The sequence below is a fragment of the Lethenteron reissneri genome, unplaced genomic scaffold (genome assembly GCF_015708825.2).
Source record: "Lethenteron reissneri isolate LAM-NWPU_2019-01 unplaced genomic scaffold, ASM1570882v1 scaffold_1639, whole genome shotgun sequence".
Taxonomy (NCBI): domain Eukaryota; kingdom Metazoa; phylum Chordata; class Hyperoartia; order Petromyzontiformes; family Petromyzontidae; genus Lethenteron; species Lethenteron reissneri.
Genome location: NW_026891376.1, coordinates 4064803 through 4080044, shown reverse-complemented (window position 1 = coordinate 4080044; position 15242 = coordinate 4064803). Strand labels below are relative to the sequence as shown.

At 49.7% G+C, this 15242-nt stretch overlaps 1 protein-coding gene across 1 annotated transcript in view; it reads left to right on the top strand.

Annotated features, from left to right (window-relative positions):
* The first annotated feature begins 3131 nt into the window (after positions 1-3131).
* LOC133338963 (rho GTPase-activating protein 17-like) overlaps positions 3132-15242 on the top strand; it is a 26145-nt gene continuing 14034 nt past the window's right edge. Inside the window, exon 1 of the mRNA XM_061547089.1 lies at positions 3132-3161. Within this exon, the coding sequence (XP_061403073.1) occupies positions 3132-3161 (30 nt within the window). The remainder of the gene's footprint in view (positions 3162-15242) is intronic.

The following is a 15242-nucleotide window of genomic DNA, read 5'->3' as shown; positions in this document are numbered from 1 at the left end:
CTCAGCGCTCATCGGCGATATAGCTGGTTCACTATATATCGATCACGGCGATGTCTAACTAGATACAGTAGAACATCGGAGATTGAACGCACCAGAACTAGAACAAATCGGTGTGCGAACGATATTTCCGATCATTTTTTGCCACGGAAACAGAAAGAAATTCGGAGGTCGAACGGGCGAATCGCGACTTGAAAGAACCTCTTCTTGGTTCTTTCGGTAAAGTCACGTAGAATGGAAATAATAAAATAATAAAAATTTTAACATAATAAAATAATTCTCACGACGTTTCGGCCACAACGCAAGCAGCCGTCCTCAGGTGAAGAACAGGTCTGTCGGAAAGACAGCGTCTGAATGACTCTGACTTTACCGAAAGAACCAAGAAGATGAATCCCCTGCAGTCACGAAAGCTTTAAAATCGAAATTGAAAGAAGCTGTACGGCTGAGACTCCGCATGGCCAGCGTCACCAGCGGTGCAGGACGCCTGCCCAGACGAAAGTTTACCTCCTCCTCCTCACCACCCTCTACTCAAGCATCAACTCTCCTTACTACAGGTAAAGTGAAGTTCAATGTTCGTGTATTTCATTATATTCCATGTATTTATTCATTTATTCCATTTATTTAGTGTGTTTCTTGTTTTTTGTATGAGTTTATGCATGCAATTACTGTAAACTTCGCGTCAAAATGCTTTATAATGAGAGATTTCTTGTGTCTGGAACCAATTAATGTAATTGACATTAATTGATTTGTGTTCGAACAAATCGTGTTCGAATGGCTTCTAGAACGAATTAAGTTCGATCTCCGAGGTAGCACTAGAGCTGGCTGACTACGCAGCCACCACCGCGTGTCTCTCTACAGAGTTTATAGATTTGAAGCTTCGTGACTGCAATGATCATATTCTAGGTTTTTCCGTGGTAAAGTCACGTAGGTAAAATTTGTATAAAAGTAAAATAAAATTAAAAACCACGACGTTTCGGAGGCAACACAAGCTTCCGTCTTCAGGTGGTATTGCCACAGCACGACAGCTGTAATCAGTGAGAGACATTCCAAGAACCAGTCTTGTGTATATGTATGGTTGAGGGTGGGGGAAGCAAGGCAGGCCCTGAACCTGTCTACACAGCCACCACCACGTGGTCTCTCTAGAGCTGCTGTCTACACAGCGTCGACAGCGACCCCTATTCCTACGGCGCCCAGAACCCCGGTTCTACTTCGGCCTCATATCCCCGCCCTGGCCCCGCCCCTCTTGTCCAACTGCCAGGATCGATCCCCTCTCTGCTTGCCCCTGGCCTAGTTAGCCCCCCCTGGTGGTCACTCGCCGCCATCTCTGTTCTGTCGATTGTGACTTCCTCCCACCCGTCAGTAGCCTCACGGCCGCCAGGGGAGCGCACTGACTCTACACAAGTATCGTGAGCACTCAACCCCACACGGAACAGGGAGAGAGAGATCAACAAACTACACTCACTCTGTAGAACAGTGGAACGATCATACAAACTCCACTCTTAGACAGGGGGAGATCATACAAACTCCACTCACTCTGTAGGACAGGGGGAGATCATACAAACTCCACTCACTTGTAGGACAGGAGGAGATCATAAAAACTCACTCACTCTGTAGGACAGGGGGAGATCATAAAACTTCCACTCACGTCTGTAGGACAGGAGGAGATCATACAAACTACACTCACTCTGTAGGACAGGGGAGATCATACAAACTCCACTCACTCTGTAGACAGGGAGAGATCATACAAACTCCACTCTGTAGGACAGGGGAGATCATAATACAAACTCTTCTCACTCTGTAGGACAGGGGGAGATCATACAAACTCTGTAGGACAGGGGGAGATCATACAAACTCCACTCTGTAGGACAGGGGGAGATCATACAAACTCCACTCACTCTGTAGGACAGGGGGAGATCATACAAACTCCACTCACTCCTGTAGAACAGGAGGAGATCATACAAAACTCCACTCACTCTGTAGGACAGGGGGGATCATACAAACTACACTCACCTCTGTAGGACAGGGGGAGATCATACAAACTCCACTCACTCACTCAACCACGCTAACGCACACTTAACTACATGATTAATGTAGTGGCGAGTGCTGTTAGCGAGTAGCAGTGCCTATGAAGGCCGTCACTGTGGGGTGGTGGCCAGCATCAGGCCCGGCCGCCTTTGTCTCTCTATTGGCCATGTGTACACACTGCACCAGATAATGGAGGTGAGTGGTGATGATGGTGGTGGTGGTGATGATGATGGTGGTAGTGGTGGTGGTGGTGTTGGTGATGGTGATGATGATTTTGGTGGTATTGGTGGTGGTCATAGTGGTAGTATTGGCAATGATGTTGCCCCTACAGCATGTTAGAATGTTGGGAGATCTTTATATTTTGTGTCTCTTTGTTGTTGTCCTTCCGCTATGGCAGCGAAAGTCAACGCTGAGACGTGGTTCAAGCACGTGAGTGAATGGTACGAGATGAGACACAGGCCAACATTCTTTTCATGACTTTCGAAGAGATGATCAAGGTAATCAGCAGCATCATCAGCAGTAGCAGCAGCATCAACATCAGCATAATCATCATCAGCAGCAGCAGCAGTAGAGTTATCATCAGCATCATTGTCACCATCATCAGCAACAGTAGCAGCGGCGGCATCATCATTAGCAGCACCATCATCATCATCAGCGGCATCAGCATTAGCAGCAGCATCATCAGCAGCATTATTAGTAGCAGCATCATAAGCAGCATCATCATCAGTATCAGCAGCATTACACTGGTCATGATGATGATGATGATCATGGAGGTGGTGGAGGTGGTGATGATGTTCAATGTGGTGATGATGATGGAGGTGGTGATGGTGATGATGGAGGTGGTGATGGAGGTGGTGGTGACAATGGGAGGCGCAGTAGAGATATCAGTGTCATGGAGATGAATGCCGATGTAGTCGTGGAACCTTGACCCTCGTCAGTCCACCTCGACCCCCTCGACCCCCTGACCCCCTGACCCCTCGGGTCTCTGCTGCAGGACCTGCGAGGCAGCGTGCTGCGCGTGTCGCGCTTCCTCGACCGGGCCGCAGGACGACTCCACGATTGACTCCATCGTCCACCACTGCCCTTCGCCTCCATGAGGGGTCAACAAGATGACCAACTACGAGGCGATGCCCGCGGGGGTTGGTGGACTTGAGCAAGGGGCCCTTCATGAGGAAAGGTGATGGTGGTGGTGGTGATGGTGGTGATGATGCAGCTCGTAGTCTGAGTAGTCTACAGGTCTCTGTGTGAGTTTATGGATCTCTGTGTGAGTCTATGGGGCCTCTGCGTGAGTAGTTCATGGTCTCTGCGTGAGTAGTCTACGGGTCTTCTGTGTCACTAGTCTATGGGTCTCTGTATGAGTCTACGGGTCTCTGTATGAGTTTATGGATATCTGTGTGAGTAGTCTATGGGTCTCTTTGTGAGGCTCGTGAAGAACGCTGCTACTGGGAATTTGGAACCATTCACCCTCCAGCAAGAACAGAGGGCAGAGGAGCGACGCTCACAACCACGAGCGGAGCGCCAGTCGGCTAACATGCAGCAAGTTGGCACAGTAGAGGGGTACAGCTGGAGATGCATCCACCAGTCAACTCAGCCAACCCATGGCACCTGCGTCTGAGCCCGAGTCCTGTCAGCGAGCCTTCGGCACTTCACATGGCCTCAAGGTGCACATAGCCTGGCACAGGCGCTGTGGTAACGTCACTGTCACTTAGTGGCGAATGGCGGTTGTTGTTGTCTGTCTTACCATCAGGGCTCCTCCAGAAACAACAATAAACCACTATGGTTGGCTACGTGGAATGTTCGAACGTTCACTGCGGAGGAGAGGCTGCAACTCTTCTGTCGGGAGCTGGACCGGTACCCGCCTGGATCTCTGTGGTATTCAGGAGGTCCGGTGGACCGGTTCTGGCTCCTGCCACTATGAGGGGTGGACAGTCCTCTACTCGGGGCAGGAGACTGCCAAACAACAGGGAGTGGCTCTTCTTCTGAACAAACGAATGAAGGGAGTGTTGGAGCGTGGCGGTGAGGTGTGGAAAGCTGTAAGCCCCAGGCTACTTTGGGCTCGCCTTCCCATCCACCAGAGGCGAGGAGTGGTGGTTGTGGTTACATATGCCCCACCGAAGACGAACATCCGTGGAGGGATGCAGGCAAGGCCAATGAGTCAAATGCCTTCTATGACCTCCTGTCACAGGTGCTGGCTAAAGTGGCCCCTCGGGATAGAGTCATCTTGTTCGGTGACTTCAATGCCCGAGTTGGTCATGATGCTGGCACCTGGTCTGGAGTGATTGGAAGGCATGGGCCAGATCAGCTCAATAACAATGGCCGGAAGTTGCTAGATTTTTATGCAGCCCATGGGCTTGTAATTACCAACACGCTGTTCCAGCATCGGCGCATCCACACAACATCATGGATGCATGCCGAGTCCAAGCAAGAACATCTGCTGGACTACATAGTGACGGAACGGCAGATGCGTGCCCATGTCCTTGACACCAGGACCTACCGTGGAGCTGATCTGTCCACTGACCATCGACTAGTCATCTGTAAGATGCGCCTGCCATTCTTCCACTCCGGTGGTGGGTGTACACCCAGGACCCCATTCAAACCCACGGTGGCCTGGTCTCAGCTAGCTGATGAAAGTTGCAAGCGAGAATTTCATCATCGCTTGCAGCTGGGGTTGGCATCGTCCCCAACTCCTCCTGATATCGAGGATAAATGGGCGAGGTTTAGGACTGTGACTCAGGCAGCTGCAATGGCTGCTTTGGGTACGCGGTCCAGACCTCCCAGAGACCCTGGCTGACAGAGGAGGTGTTCAGGCTGGCTGTGAAAAAGCGACCGGCCCACTACAACATCCCACGTCAGAGAATGAGGAGGTTTACCGCAGCCTTCGCTCGGAGGTTCGGAGAGCCGTGAGGCGCTGCAAGGTGGTCGCGGGTTGCTGATGAAATGGAGTCTGCCTCAGTGGCCGCGATCACAAATCGCTCTTTAACTCCATCAAAGAAGTAACCTGCAACGCCATGTGTGTGCGTCTGTGTGTCTGTGTGTGATCTGTGTGTGTCTGTGTGTATCTGTGTGTGTCTGTGTGTGTATCTGTGTGTGTTCTGTGTGTGTATCTGTGTGTGTCTGTGTGTGTTGTTGTGTATGTGTGTGTGTCTGTGTGTGTCTGTGTGTGTTGTTGTGTATGTGTGTGTGTCTGTGTGTGTCTGTGTGTGTTGTTGTGTATGTGTGTGTGTCTGGGTGTATCTGTGTGTGTTGTTGTGTATGGTGTGTGTGTCTGTGTGTATCTGTGTGTGTCTGTGTGGTTGTTGTGTATGTGTGTGTGTCTGTGGTGTCTGTGTTGTCTGTGTGTGTTGTTGTGTATGTGTGTGGTGTGTATGTGTGTGTGTCTATGTGTGGTCTGTGTGTGGATGTGTGTGTGTCTGTGTGTGTCTGTGTGTGTTGTTGTGTATGTGTGTGTGTCTGTGTGTGTCTGTGTGTGTTGTTGTGTATGTGTGTGTGTCTGTATCTGTGTGTGTCTGTGTGTGTTGTTGTGTATGTGTGGGTATCTGTGTGGGTCTGTGGTGTGTGTCTGTGCATGTGTGTGTGTCTGTGTGTATCTGTGTGTGTTGTTGTGTATGTGTGTGTGTCTTGTGTATCTGTGTGTGTTGTTGTGTATGTGTGTGTGTCTGTGTGTGCCTGTGTGTGTTGTTGTGTATGTGTGTGTCTGTGTGTGTTGTTGTGTATGTGTGTGTGTCTGTGTGTGTCTATGGTGTGTTGTTGTGTATGTGTGTGTGTCTGTGTGTGTTTTTGTGTATGTGTGTGTATCTGTGTGTGTGTGTGTCTGTGTATGTGTGTGTGTCTGTGTGTATCTGTGTGTTGTTGTTGTGTATGTGTGTGTGTCTGTGTGTATCTGTGTGTGTTGTTGTGTATGTGTGTGTGTCTGTGTGTATCTGTGTGTGTTGTTGTGTATGTGTGTGTGTCTGTGTGTGTCTATGTGTGTTGTTGTGTATGTGTGTGTGTCTGTGTGTGTCTATGTGTGTTGTTGTGTATATGTGTGTGTCTGTATCTGTGTGTGTCTGTGTGTGTTGTTGTGTATGTGTGTGTGTCTGTGTGTGTCTGTGTGTGTTGTTGTGTATGTGTGGTGTCTGTGTGTGTCTATGTGTGTTGTTGTGTATGGTGTGTGTCTGTGTGTGTCTATGTGTGTTGTTGTGTCTGTGTGTGTGTCTGTGTGTGTCTATGTGTGTTGTTGTGTATGTGTGTGTATCTGTGTGTGTCTATGTGTTGTTGTGTGTGTTGTTGTGTCTGTGTGTCTCTGTGTTGTTGTGTCTGTGTGTGTCTCAGTGTTGTCGTGTCTGTGTGTGTCTGTGTGTTGTTGTGTCTGTGTGTGTCTGTGTGTGTCTGTATGTGTGTGTATCTGTGTGTGTCTATGTGTGTTGTTGTGTATGTGTGTGTGTCTGTGTGTGTCTGTGTGTGTTTTTGTGTATGTGTGTGTGTCTGTGTGTATCTGTGTGTGTTGTTGTGTATGTGTGTGTGTCTGTGTGTATCTGTGTGTGTCTGTGTGTGTTGTTGTGTATGTGTGTGTGTCTGTGTGTGTCTGTGTGTGTCTGTGTGTGTTGTTGTGTATGTGTGTGTGTGTATGTGTGTGTGTCTATGTGTGTCTGTGTGTGTATGTGTGTGTGTCTGTGTGTGTCTGTGTGTGTTGTTGTGTATGTGTGTGTGTCTGTGTGTGTCTGTGTGTGTTGTTGTGTATGTGTGTGTGTCTGTATCTGTGTGTGTCTGTATGTGTTGTTGTGTATGTGTGTGTATCTGTGTGTGTCTGTGTGTGTGTCTGTGCATGTGTGTGTGTCTGTGTGTATCTGTGTGTGTTGTTGTGTATGTGTGTGTGTCTGGTGTATCTGTGGTGTGTGTTTGTGTATGTGTGTGTGTCTGTGTGTGCCTGTGTGTGTTGTTGTGTATGTGTGTGTGTCTGTGTGTGTTGTTGTGTATGTGTGTGTGTCTGTGTGTGTCTATGTGTGTTGTTGTGTATGTGTGTGTGTCTGTGTGTGTCTGTGTGTGTTGTTGTGTATGTGTGTGTATCTGTGTGTGTCTGTGTGTGTGTCTGTGTATGTGTGTGTGTCTGTGTGTATCTTGTGTGTTGTTGTGTATGTGTTGTGTCTGTGTTAGCTGTGTGTGTGTTGTGTGTATGTGTGTGTGTCTGTGTGTATCTGTGTGTGTTGTTGTGTATGTGTGTGTGTCTGTGTGTGTCTATGTGTGTTGTTGTGTATGTGTGGTGTGTCTGGTGTGTGTCTATGTGTGTTGTTGTGTATGTGTGTGTGTCTGTATCTGTGTGTGTCTGTGTGTGTTGTTGTGTATGTGTGTGTGTCTGTGTGTGTCTGTGTGTGTTGTTGTGTATGTGTGTGTGTCATGTGTGTGTCTATGTGTGTTGTTGTGTATTGTGTGTGTCTGTGTGATGTCTATGTGTGTTGTTGTGTCTGTGTGTGTGTCTGTGTGTGTCTATGTGTGTTGTTGTGTATGTGTGTGTATCTGTGTGTGTCTATGTGTTGTTAGTGTGTGTTGTGTGTCTGTGTGTGTCTATGTGTGTTGTTGTGTATGTGTGTGTATCTGTGTGTGTCTGTGTGTGTCTGGTGTGTGTTGTTGTGTCTGGTGTGTGTCTGTGTGGGTCTGTATTGTGTGTATCTATGTGTGTTGTTGTGTATGTGTAGTGTGTCTGTGTCTGTTATGTGTGTTGTTGTGTATGTGTGTGTGTCTGTATGTGTCTATGTGTGTGTTGTGTAGTTGTGTGTGTCTATGTGTGTTGTTGTGTATGTGTGTGTATCTGTGTGTGTCTATGTGTGTTGTTGTGTATGTGTGTGTGTCTGTGTGTGTCTATGTGTTGTTGTATGTGTGTGTGTCTGTGTGTGTCTATGTGTGTTGTTGTGGTGTGTGTGTCTGTGTGTGTCTGTGTGTTGTTGTTGTGTATGTGTGTGTGTCTGTGTGTCTCTATGTGTTGTTTTATGTGTGTGTGTCTGTGTGTGTCTGTGTGTGTGTCTGTGTGTGTGTCTGTGTGTCTGTGTGTGTATCTGTGTGTGTGTCTGTGTGTGTCTATGTGTATGGTGTGTGTGTCTATGTGTGTGTGTCTGTGTGTTGTTGTGTGTGTTGATCCTCTTTCGCAACCACCGTACGTAGCCAGCAGCGTTCATCGGAGGTGTGGAGAGTGAAGGTCACGAGGTGATGGGTCGTGACCCTCACCCCACCAGGCACCCCCCCCCTCACCACCCTCCCCCACCCCCCACCGTGACCCTCACCCCACCGTGCACCCCTCCCTCACCACCCTCCCCCACCCCCCAACCGTGCCCCCCCACCCCCCCACCCCCCACCGTGCCCCTCCACCCCCCACCGTGCCCCCCCACCCCCCACCAGGCACCCCCCCCTCACCACCCTCCCCACCCCCCACACCGTGCCCCCCCCACCCCCCACCGTGCCCCCCCCACCCCCCACCGTGCCCCCCCACCCCCCACCAGGCACCGTGGGAGACTGGAAGAACTACTTTACTGTGGAGGCAGAGCGAGAGGTTTGACGAGCTGTACGCGGAGAAGATGAGAGGCTGCGGCCTCACCTTCCCCAATGACCTCAGCGAACTCTAGCAGACGGCCCACAGACACCGGGAGCCTGGGTTCGAGCCCTGGGCCTGGGTGTCTCTCTCTCTCTCTCTCATGATGGCCGTGTGAGGGATGGACATGAGAGTTCTGTTAGCCTTCCAATCAGTCGCACTACAGCCCCAAACCTCGTAGTGGTGATTGGACGAGAGGGATGCGTGTCGGGAATTGGCGCCTCGATGTCTACAATAACAACACCACGTGAGGCTGGGGGCTGGGGGCGAAGCCGGGGATGGTCTAATTGATGAAGGGAAATTGGTCTCGGGATAAAGGCAAAGAGCGTGGGGAGAAACGGTGTTTGTTGGAGCCTGGGACAAGAGACGGACAGAGGAAGAGACGGAGCAGTGGACAAGAGAGTATAGTATACGGTAGCAGTGGACAGAGAGAGCTAGTATACGGTAGCAGTGGACAGAGAGTATAGTATACGGTAGCAGTGGACAAAGAGAGTAAAATATACGGTAGCAGTGGACAGAGAGTATAGTATACGGTAGCAGTGGACAGAGAGAGATAGTGTACGGTAGCAGTGGACAAGAGAGTATAGTATATGGTAGCAGTGGACAGAGAGAGATAGTGTACGGTAGCAGTGGATACAGAGAATACAGATAGAGTAGCAGTGGACGGAGCGAGTACAGTATAGGGTAGCAGCGGAGTAACGGACCTTGGTGGAGAAGCTGCGACGGAGTGAGATGGCAGAGCGAACAAAGAGCGACCGAGCTGGAGAGAGAGAGCAGAGAGGGAGGTCCGCTGGAGGAGAGGAGCAGAGGGAGAGCGAGCGGAGCCAGCGGAGCGAGCGGACGGAAGGACATTGAGTGATGTTGATGGGGAGTTGTGCGTGGGAGAGAACGGAGCGACATGGAGTGATGTTGATGGGGAGTTGTGCGTGGGAGAGAACGGAGGCACATGGAGTGATGTTGATGGGGAGTTGTGCGCGGGAGAGAACGGAGGGACATGGAGTGATGTTGATGGGGAGTTGTGCGCGGGAGAGAACGGAGCGACATGGAGTGATGTTGATGGGGAGTTGTGCGTGGGAGAGAACGGAGAGACATGGAGTGATGTTGATGGGGAGTGTGCGCGGGAGAGAACGGAGCGACATGGAGTGATGTTGATGGGGAGTTGTGCGCGGGAGAGAACGGAGCGACATGGAGTGATGTTGATGGGGAGTTTTGCGTGGGAGAGAACGGAGAGACATGGAGTGATGTTGATGTGGAGTTGTGCGCAGGAGAGAACGGAGCGACATGGAGTGATGTTGATGGGGAGTTGTGCGTGGGAGAGAACGGAGAGACATGGAGTGATGTTGATGGGGAGTTGTGCGCGGGAGAGAACGGAGCGAAATGGAGTGATGTTGATGGGAGTTGTGCGCGGGAGAGAACGGAGCGACATGGAGTGATGTCGATGGGGAGTTGTGCGTGGGAGAGAACGGAGGGACATGGAGTGATGCCGACGGAGGAGATGTGAACTGTACGCGATAATAAAGAACCGAGAAAGACAAAGAAGCTGTCACGTCAGTACGAGTCCTAAACATATACCAGTAGATGATGTGATTTCTCAGATTGATGTAGCCCTCAGAGGCATAGGACACATCCATGCGGATGTAGCAAGAGCTGAAATAGCCACTATTCTCAAGAATGCTAAGAAACCCACGAGCAACATTAGCAAAAACGAACGCTCTGAACTCGCGAATTTAAAAAATATAGATGATATAGTCATCCTCTCGGCCGACAAGGGCAATGCTACGGTCATCATGGATAAAGACTCATACAACAACAAAATCCAGGACCTACTCAATGATGGGAGTTACTCCAAAATTAAAAGTGACCCCACTAACAGCCTACGACAAATCCAACAAGATCATCACGAGTTCGACTTCCCTAATCGAACCAAGAAAACGTCGCTCCCTAAAACCCTCGGCTGCAAGACCTCCCAGACTCTATGGTCTTCCCAAGATCCATAAAGAAGGCACCCTGCTACGACCCATCGTGTCAACGATCAACTCTCCTACCTACAAACTAGCCCGGTTTCTATCAGATACTCTGCTCCCCTTCACTGGCAAGACCTTTTCGGCAGTACTCAGCTCAACCCAATTGGTCTCCATGGTCAAGGACATGGTACTGTCTCCTGACGATACCATCGTCAGCTTTGATGTGGTATCTCTGTTACCAAGGTCCCAGTACCTGACACCCTAACAATAATTGAAGACTTGGTCCAACATGGACTGAACTCGGATGTACCTGCGCTGGTTAGGCATTGCCTCACCAACACCTATTTTACCTGGAATGGCACCTTCTACAAACAGAATGAGGGTACCCCTATGGGCTCCCCCTTGTCACCAGTGATAGCCAACATGTTTATGGAAAAGTTTGAATCAGACGCCATCCAGACATCCACCCTGCGTCCTTCCCTGTGTAAGAGGTGTAATGCGGGCGTAAATGGGCAGGTCGGATGTGACGATCCGAGAGGGAGGAGTCAGGGTCACGTGGGGGAGAAGTTATAGCGGGGAGACAGGAAGACATCGGGGGGAGTCGGGGGAGTGAAGAGTGGAGACCACGTTGGGTGGTCGCCGTGCCTCAGCCTGATGGCTGAGGGGCTCATGACGGCGCCAGCCAGCGGGGTGAGGAGAGAGTTGGGGATAGAGACAGGGTGAGGCCACGCAGGGCGGAGAGTGGGTGAGGCCATGCAGGGCGGAGAGTGGAGAGTGGCGAGATCGCCACACGGTAAGACTCGGCACCGTCGGCCAGCGGTGACCGAGCACGGAGGAACGGGGAGCAGCGGTGGAGCTGCAGTGAGAGCAGCCGGAGGTCTGCACAGGAGAAAGGCTACGGGAGCGAAGGCAGCTGTCGAGCTGCCAAGCGGGGAGGCTCTGAGCGAGGGCCGTGTGGGACAAGTTATAAAGAACCCAAATAAAGGACAACGGAGACAGACACAGTGAACGAATCCTTTATTACAGAGGTATGTGGATGACACTTTCGTCATTTGGGCACATGGCCTCCCAGCATTGAACCATTTCCTGGACCACATCAATTCCAGACACCCATTCATTAGATTCACCATGGAAGTGGAGAAAGATGGCAAACTACCATTCTTGGATGTTATGTTGAGAGGAGACCTGATGGATCCTTGGGACATACTGTCTACAGGAAAGCCACCCACACAGATTCCTACTTGAAATCGGATTCCCACCACCACCCGGCTCAAATAATTCTCTCATCAAAACGCTATACCACAGAGCTCATGGCATCTCTGACCAACACCACCTGACCAGTGGATTGAAACATGTACATCTGGCCCTCAAGATGAACGGATACTCTGACCGTACTATACGCCAAGCTGTTTCTCCCACCATACAGAAACAACCACCTCAAACTCTGATCAAAATCATCACGTTGCCATACATAGCAGGCGTGACCAAAAAGATCTCCAAAATTCTTAACAAACATAAGATCCAGGTCCGATTCAGCACAGTACATAAAATCCGTGATCTAAAAAAACATAACTCTGATAATATATGCACTGTCCTTATCAGAGTTATGTTTTTGTTTGCATTATGACTGCAGGTATTGTGGTCTATGCAAACATGACTCCTCGTAAAAAAAGTGTCAGTTTTGTTGCCAGATAGGAGGGTAAAAAACAATTATCATATTTTTTTACTGGCAAATGAGGTACCAATGGTGTAAATTCTTACCCCGAGTTCTCATACTCTGATGGTGCATTGTCTTTGAGTGTGCGCCTTTTGGCGTCATCTGGTCCAACGCATGTGAGACTAGGCTCTAAGGAAAGCTGTCTCGGGTGTGGACCAATCAACTTCAAGGACAGTGCATACATTATCAGAGTTGTGTGTTTTGTTTGCATTATGACTGCAGGTATTGTGGTCTATGCAAACATGACTCCTGTAAAAAAAAAGGTGTCAGTTTTGTTGCCAGATAAAAGGGTAAAAAAAAACAATTATCATATTTTTTACTGGCAAATGAGGTTCCAATGGTGATTATTATTGTAGTTCGGGGTTACCCAAAGTTCAGGACACTGAGTCACGAAAGCATTATTAGTATTATTCCACTCCACCTGCTACGTGTTAAATCGATTTCTGTATCAATCGGTGGGTCTGGCACTGCCGATAAGAGCCGTGAAGGGAAACCTCGACCCACAGTTCGCGTGCCTGGGCGGTCGTGACCCCGGGGCGACTTGATTAAGATCCACCACAAAGGGAGCGGCCCGAGACGTCGAACAAAGAGGAGGTGGTCACCGCTTCATCGTCGTCGTCGTCATCGTCATCATCGTCATCATCATCATCATCATCGTCATCATCATCATCGTCATCATCATCGTCATCATCATCGTCATCATCGTCATCATCGTCATCACCATCATCATCACCATCATCATCGTCATCATCACCATCGTCGTCATCATCGTCATCATCGTCATCATCGTCATCACCATCATCACCATCATCGTCATCATCATCATCATCGTCATCATCATCATCGTCATCACCATCGTCGTCATCATCGTCATCATCGTCATCATCGCCATCACCATCATCATCACCATCATCATCGTCATCATCACCATCGTCGTCATCATCGTCATCATCGTCATCATCGTCATCACCATCATCATCACCATCGTCATCATCATCGTCATCATCATCGTCATCATCACCATCATCATCATCGTCATCATCACCATCATCATCATCGTCATCATCATCGTCATCATCATCATCATCATCACCATCATCATCGTCATCATCATCGTCGTCATCATGGGGACTGGCAAACTCGTTCTGAGAACTGCTTTCTGTGATTAGTTTGCTGACCTTCCCCCACTCCTCTGGTTGGCTACGTACGGTGCGAAAGAAGTTCAACATACACACACATACACAGACTCACACAGAGACCCACAGACTCACATAGAGACCCACAGACTCACACACAGACCCATAGACTCACACACACATACACAGACTCACACACAGACCCATAGACTCACACACAGACCCATAGACTCACACACAGACCCATAGACTCACACAGAGACCCATAGATTCACACAGAGACCCATAGACTCACACAGAGACCCATAGAATCACACAGAGACACACACATACACAGACTCACATAGAGTCCCTTTAGACTCACACACAGACCCACGGACTCGCACAGAGACCCACAGGACTAACACATACCACAGACTCACACAGAGACTCCCAGACTCACACCCGAGACCCACAGACTCACACAAAAACCAATAGACTCACACAGAGACCACAGACTCATACAGAGACCAAGAGACTCACACAGAGACCATAGTCTCAACAGAGACCCACAGACTAACACAGACCCCACAGGACTCACACAGAGACCCACAGACTTACACAGAGACCCACAGACTAACACAGACCCACAGACTCACACAGAGACCCAACAGACTCACACAGAGACCCACAGACTCACACAGAGACCCACAGACTCACACAGAGACCCACAGACACACCCACAGACCCACAGACTCACACAGAGACCCACAGACTCACACAGAGACCCACAGACTCACACAGAGACCCACAGACTCTAACACAGACCCACAGACTCACACAAAGACCCACAGACTCATACAGAGACCCAGAGACTCACACAGAGGACCCATAGTCTCCACACAGAGACCCACAGACTCACACAGAGACCCACAGACTCACACAGAGACCCACAGACTCACACAGAGACCCACAGACTCACCCACAGACCACAGAACCTACGTCTACACACCCAATGGGAGACACGCGTTACTCTGCACGTGGTTAAACACCTGGGAAGGTGATCCTTTGGTCGAACAGCACTTGCCCCAAAATCGCACGTGGGCTACACGGGGGACCTTTGCCCTCATCTTTGTTATCGACCGCGGGGTATCAATAATCACACGCAGGAAGCCGAGGCAGGAAATGCGACCCTGGGCAGCTTCATTCATTCATTCTGCGTTGTACAAATGTGTAGTGAGTTCATCTTCTTGGTTCTTTCGGTAAAGTCACGTAGAATGGAAATAATAAAGTAATAAAAATAAAACATAACAAAATAATATATAATATAATAAAATAACATAATGTAATAAAATTATATTTATAAGTAATATAATATAATAAAATAATATGATATAATAATATAATATAATAAAATAATAAAATAATATCGAAATTGAATGTGTAGTGAGTTCACGCCCTTGGCCACGCCCACCTTCCAGAATCCTCCAGCAGTATCTCGACCCGAACACGTGGCCACCCCGAGCCCCCACGTGCCCCCCCTCCCCGTGTGTAGACTTCACCGGTCACGTGTCCTCAGGGGTCAACCAGAGCGCCACGGCCCCCGGTGACCCCAGTTCCTACTGGCGGCGCTCCCACCGCCCTGTCCTGTAGGGGTCGGCACTGCACGCCCAGCCTCGTGGTGCCAGCAGTGACGTCACACCCACCCCACGTGGTCTCGCTACACACGTGTCGTGTTGTCATCACCGATGAGTGAACTCTTCAAGGCTCACGCGGGTTTATTGTCTTTCTTCCGACACGTCCCTCCTCCTCCTCCACACACGCACACACACGCACACACACACACAGACACGCACACACACACG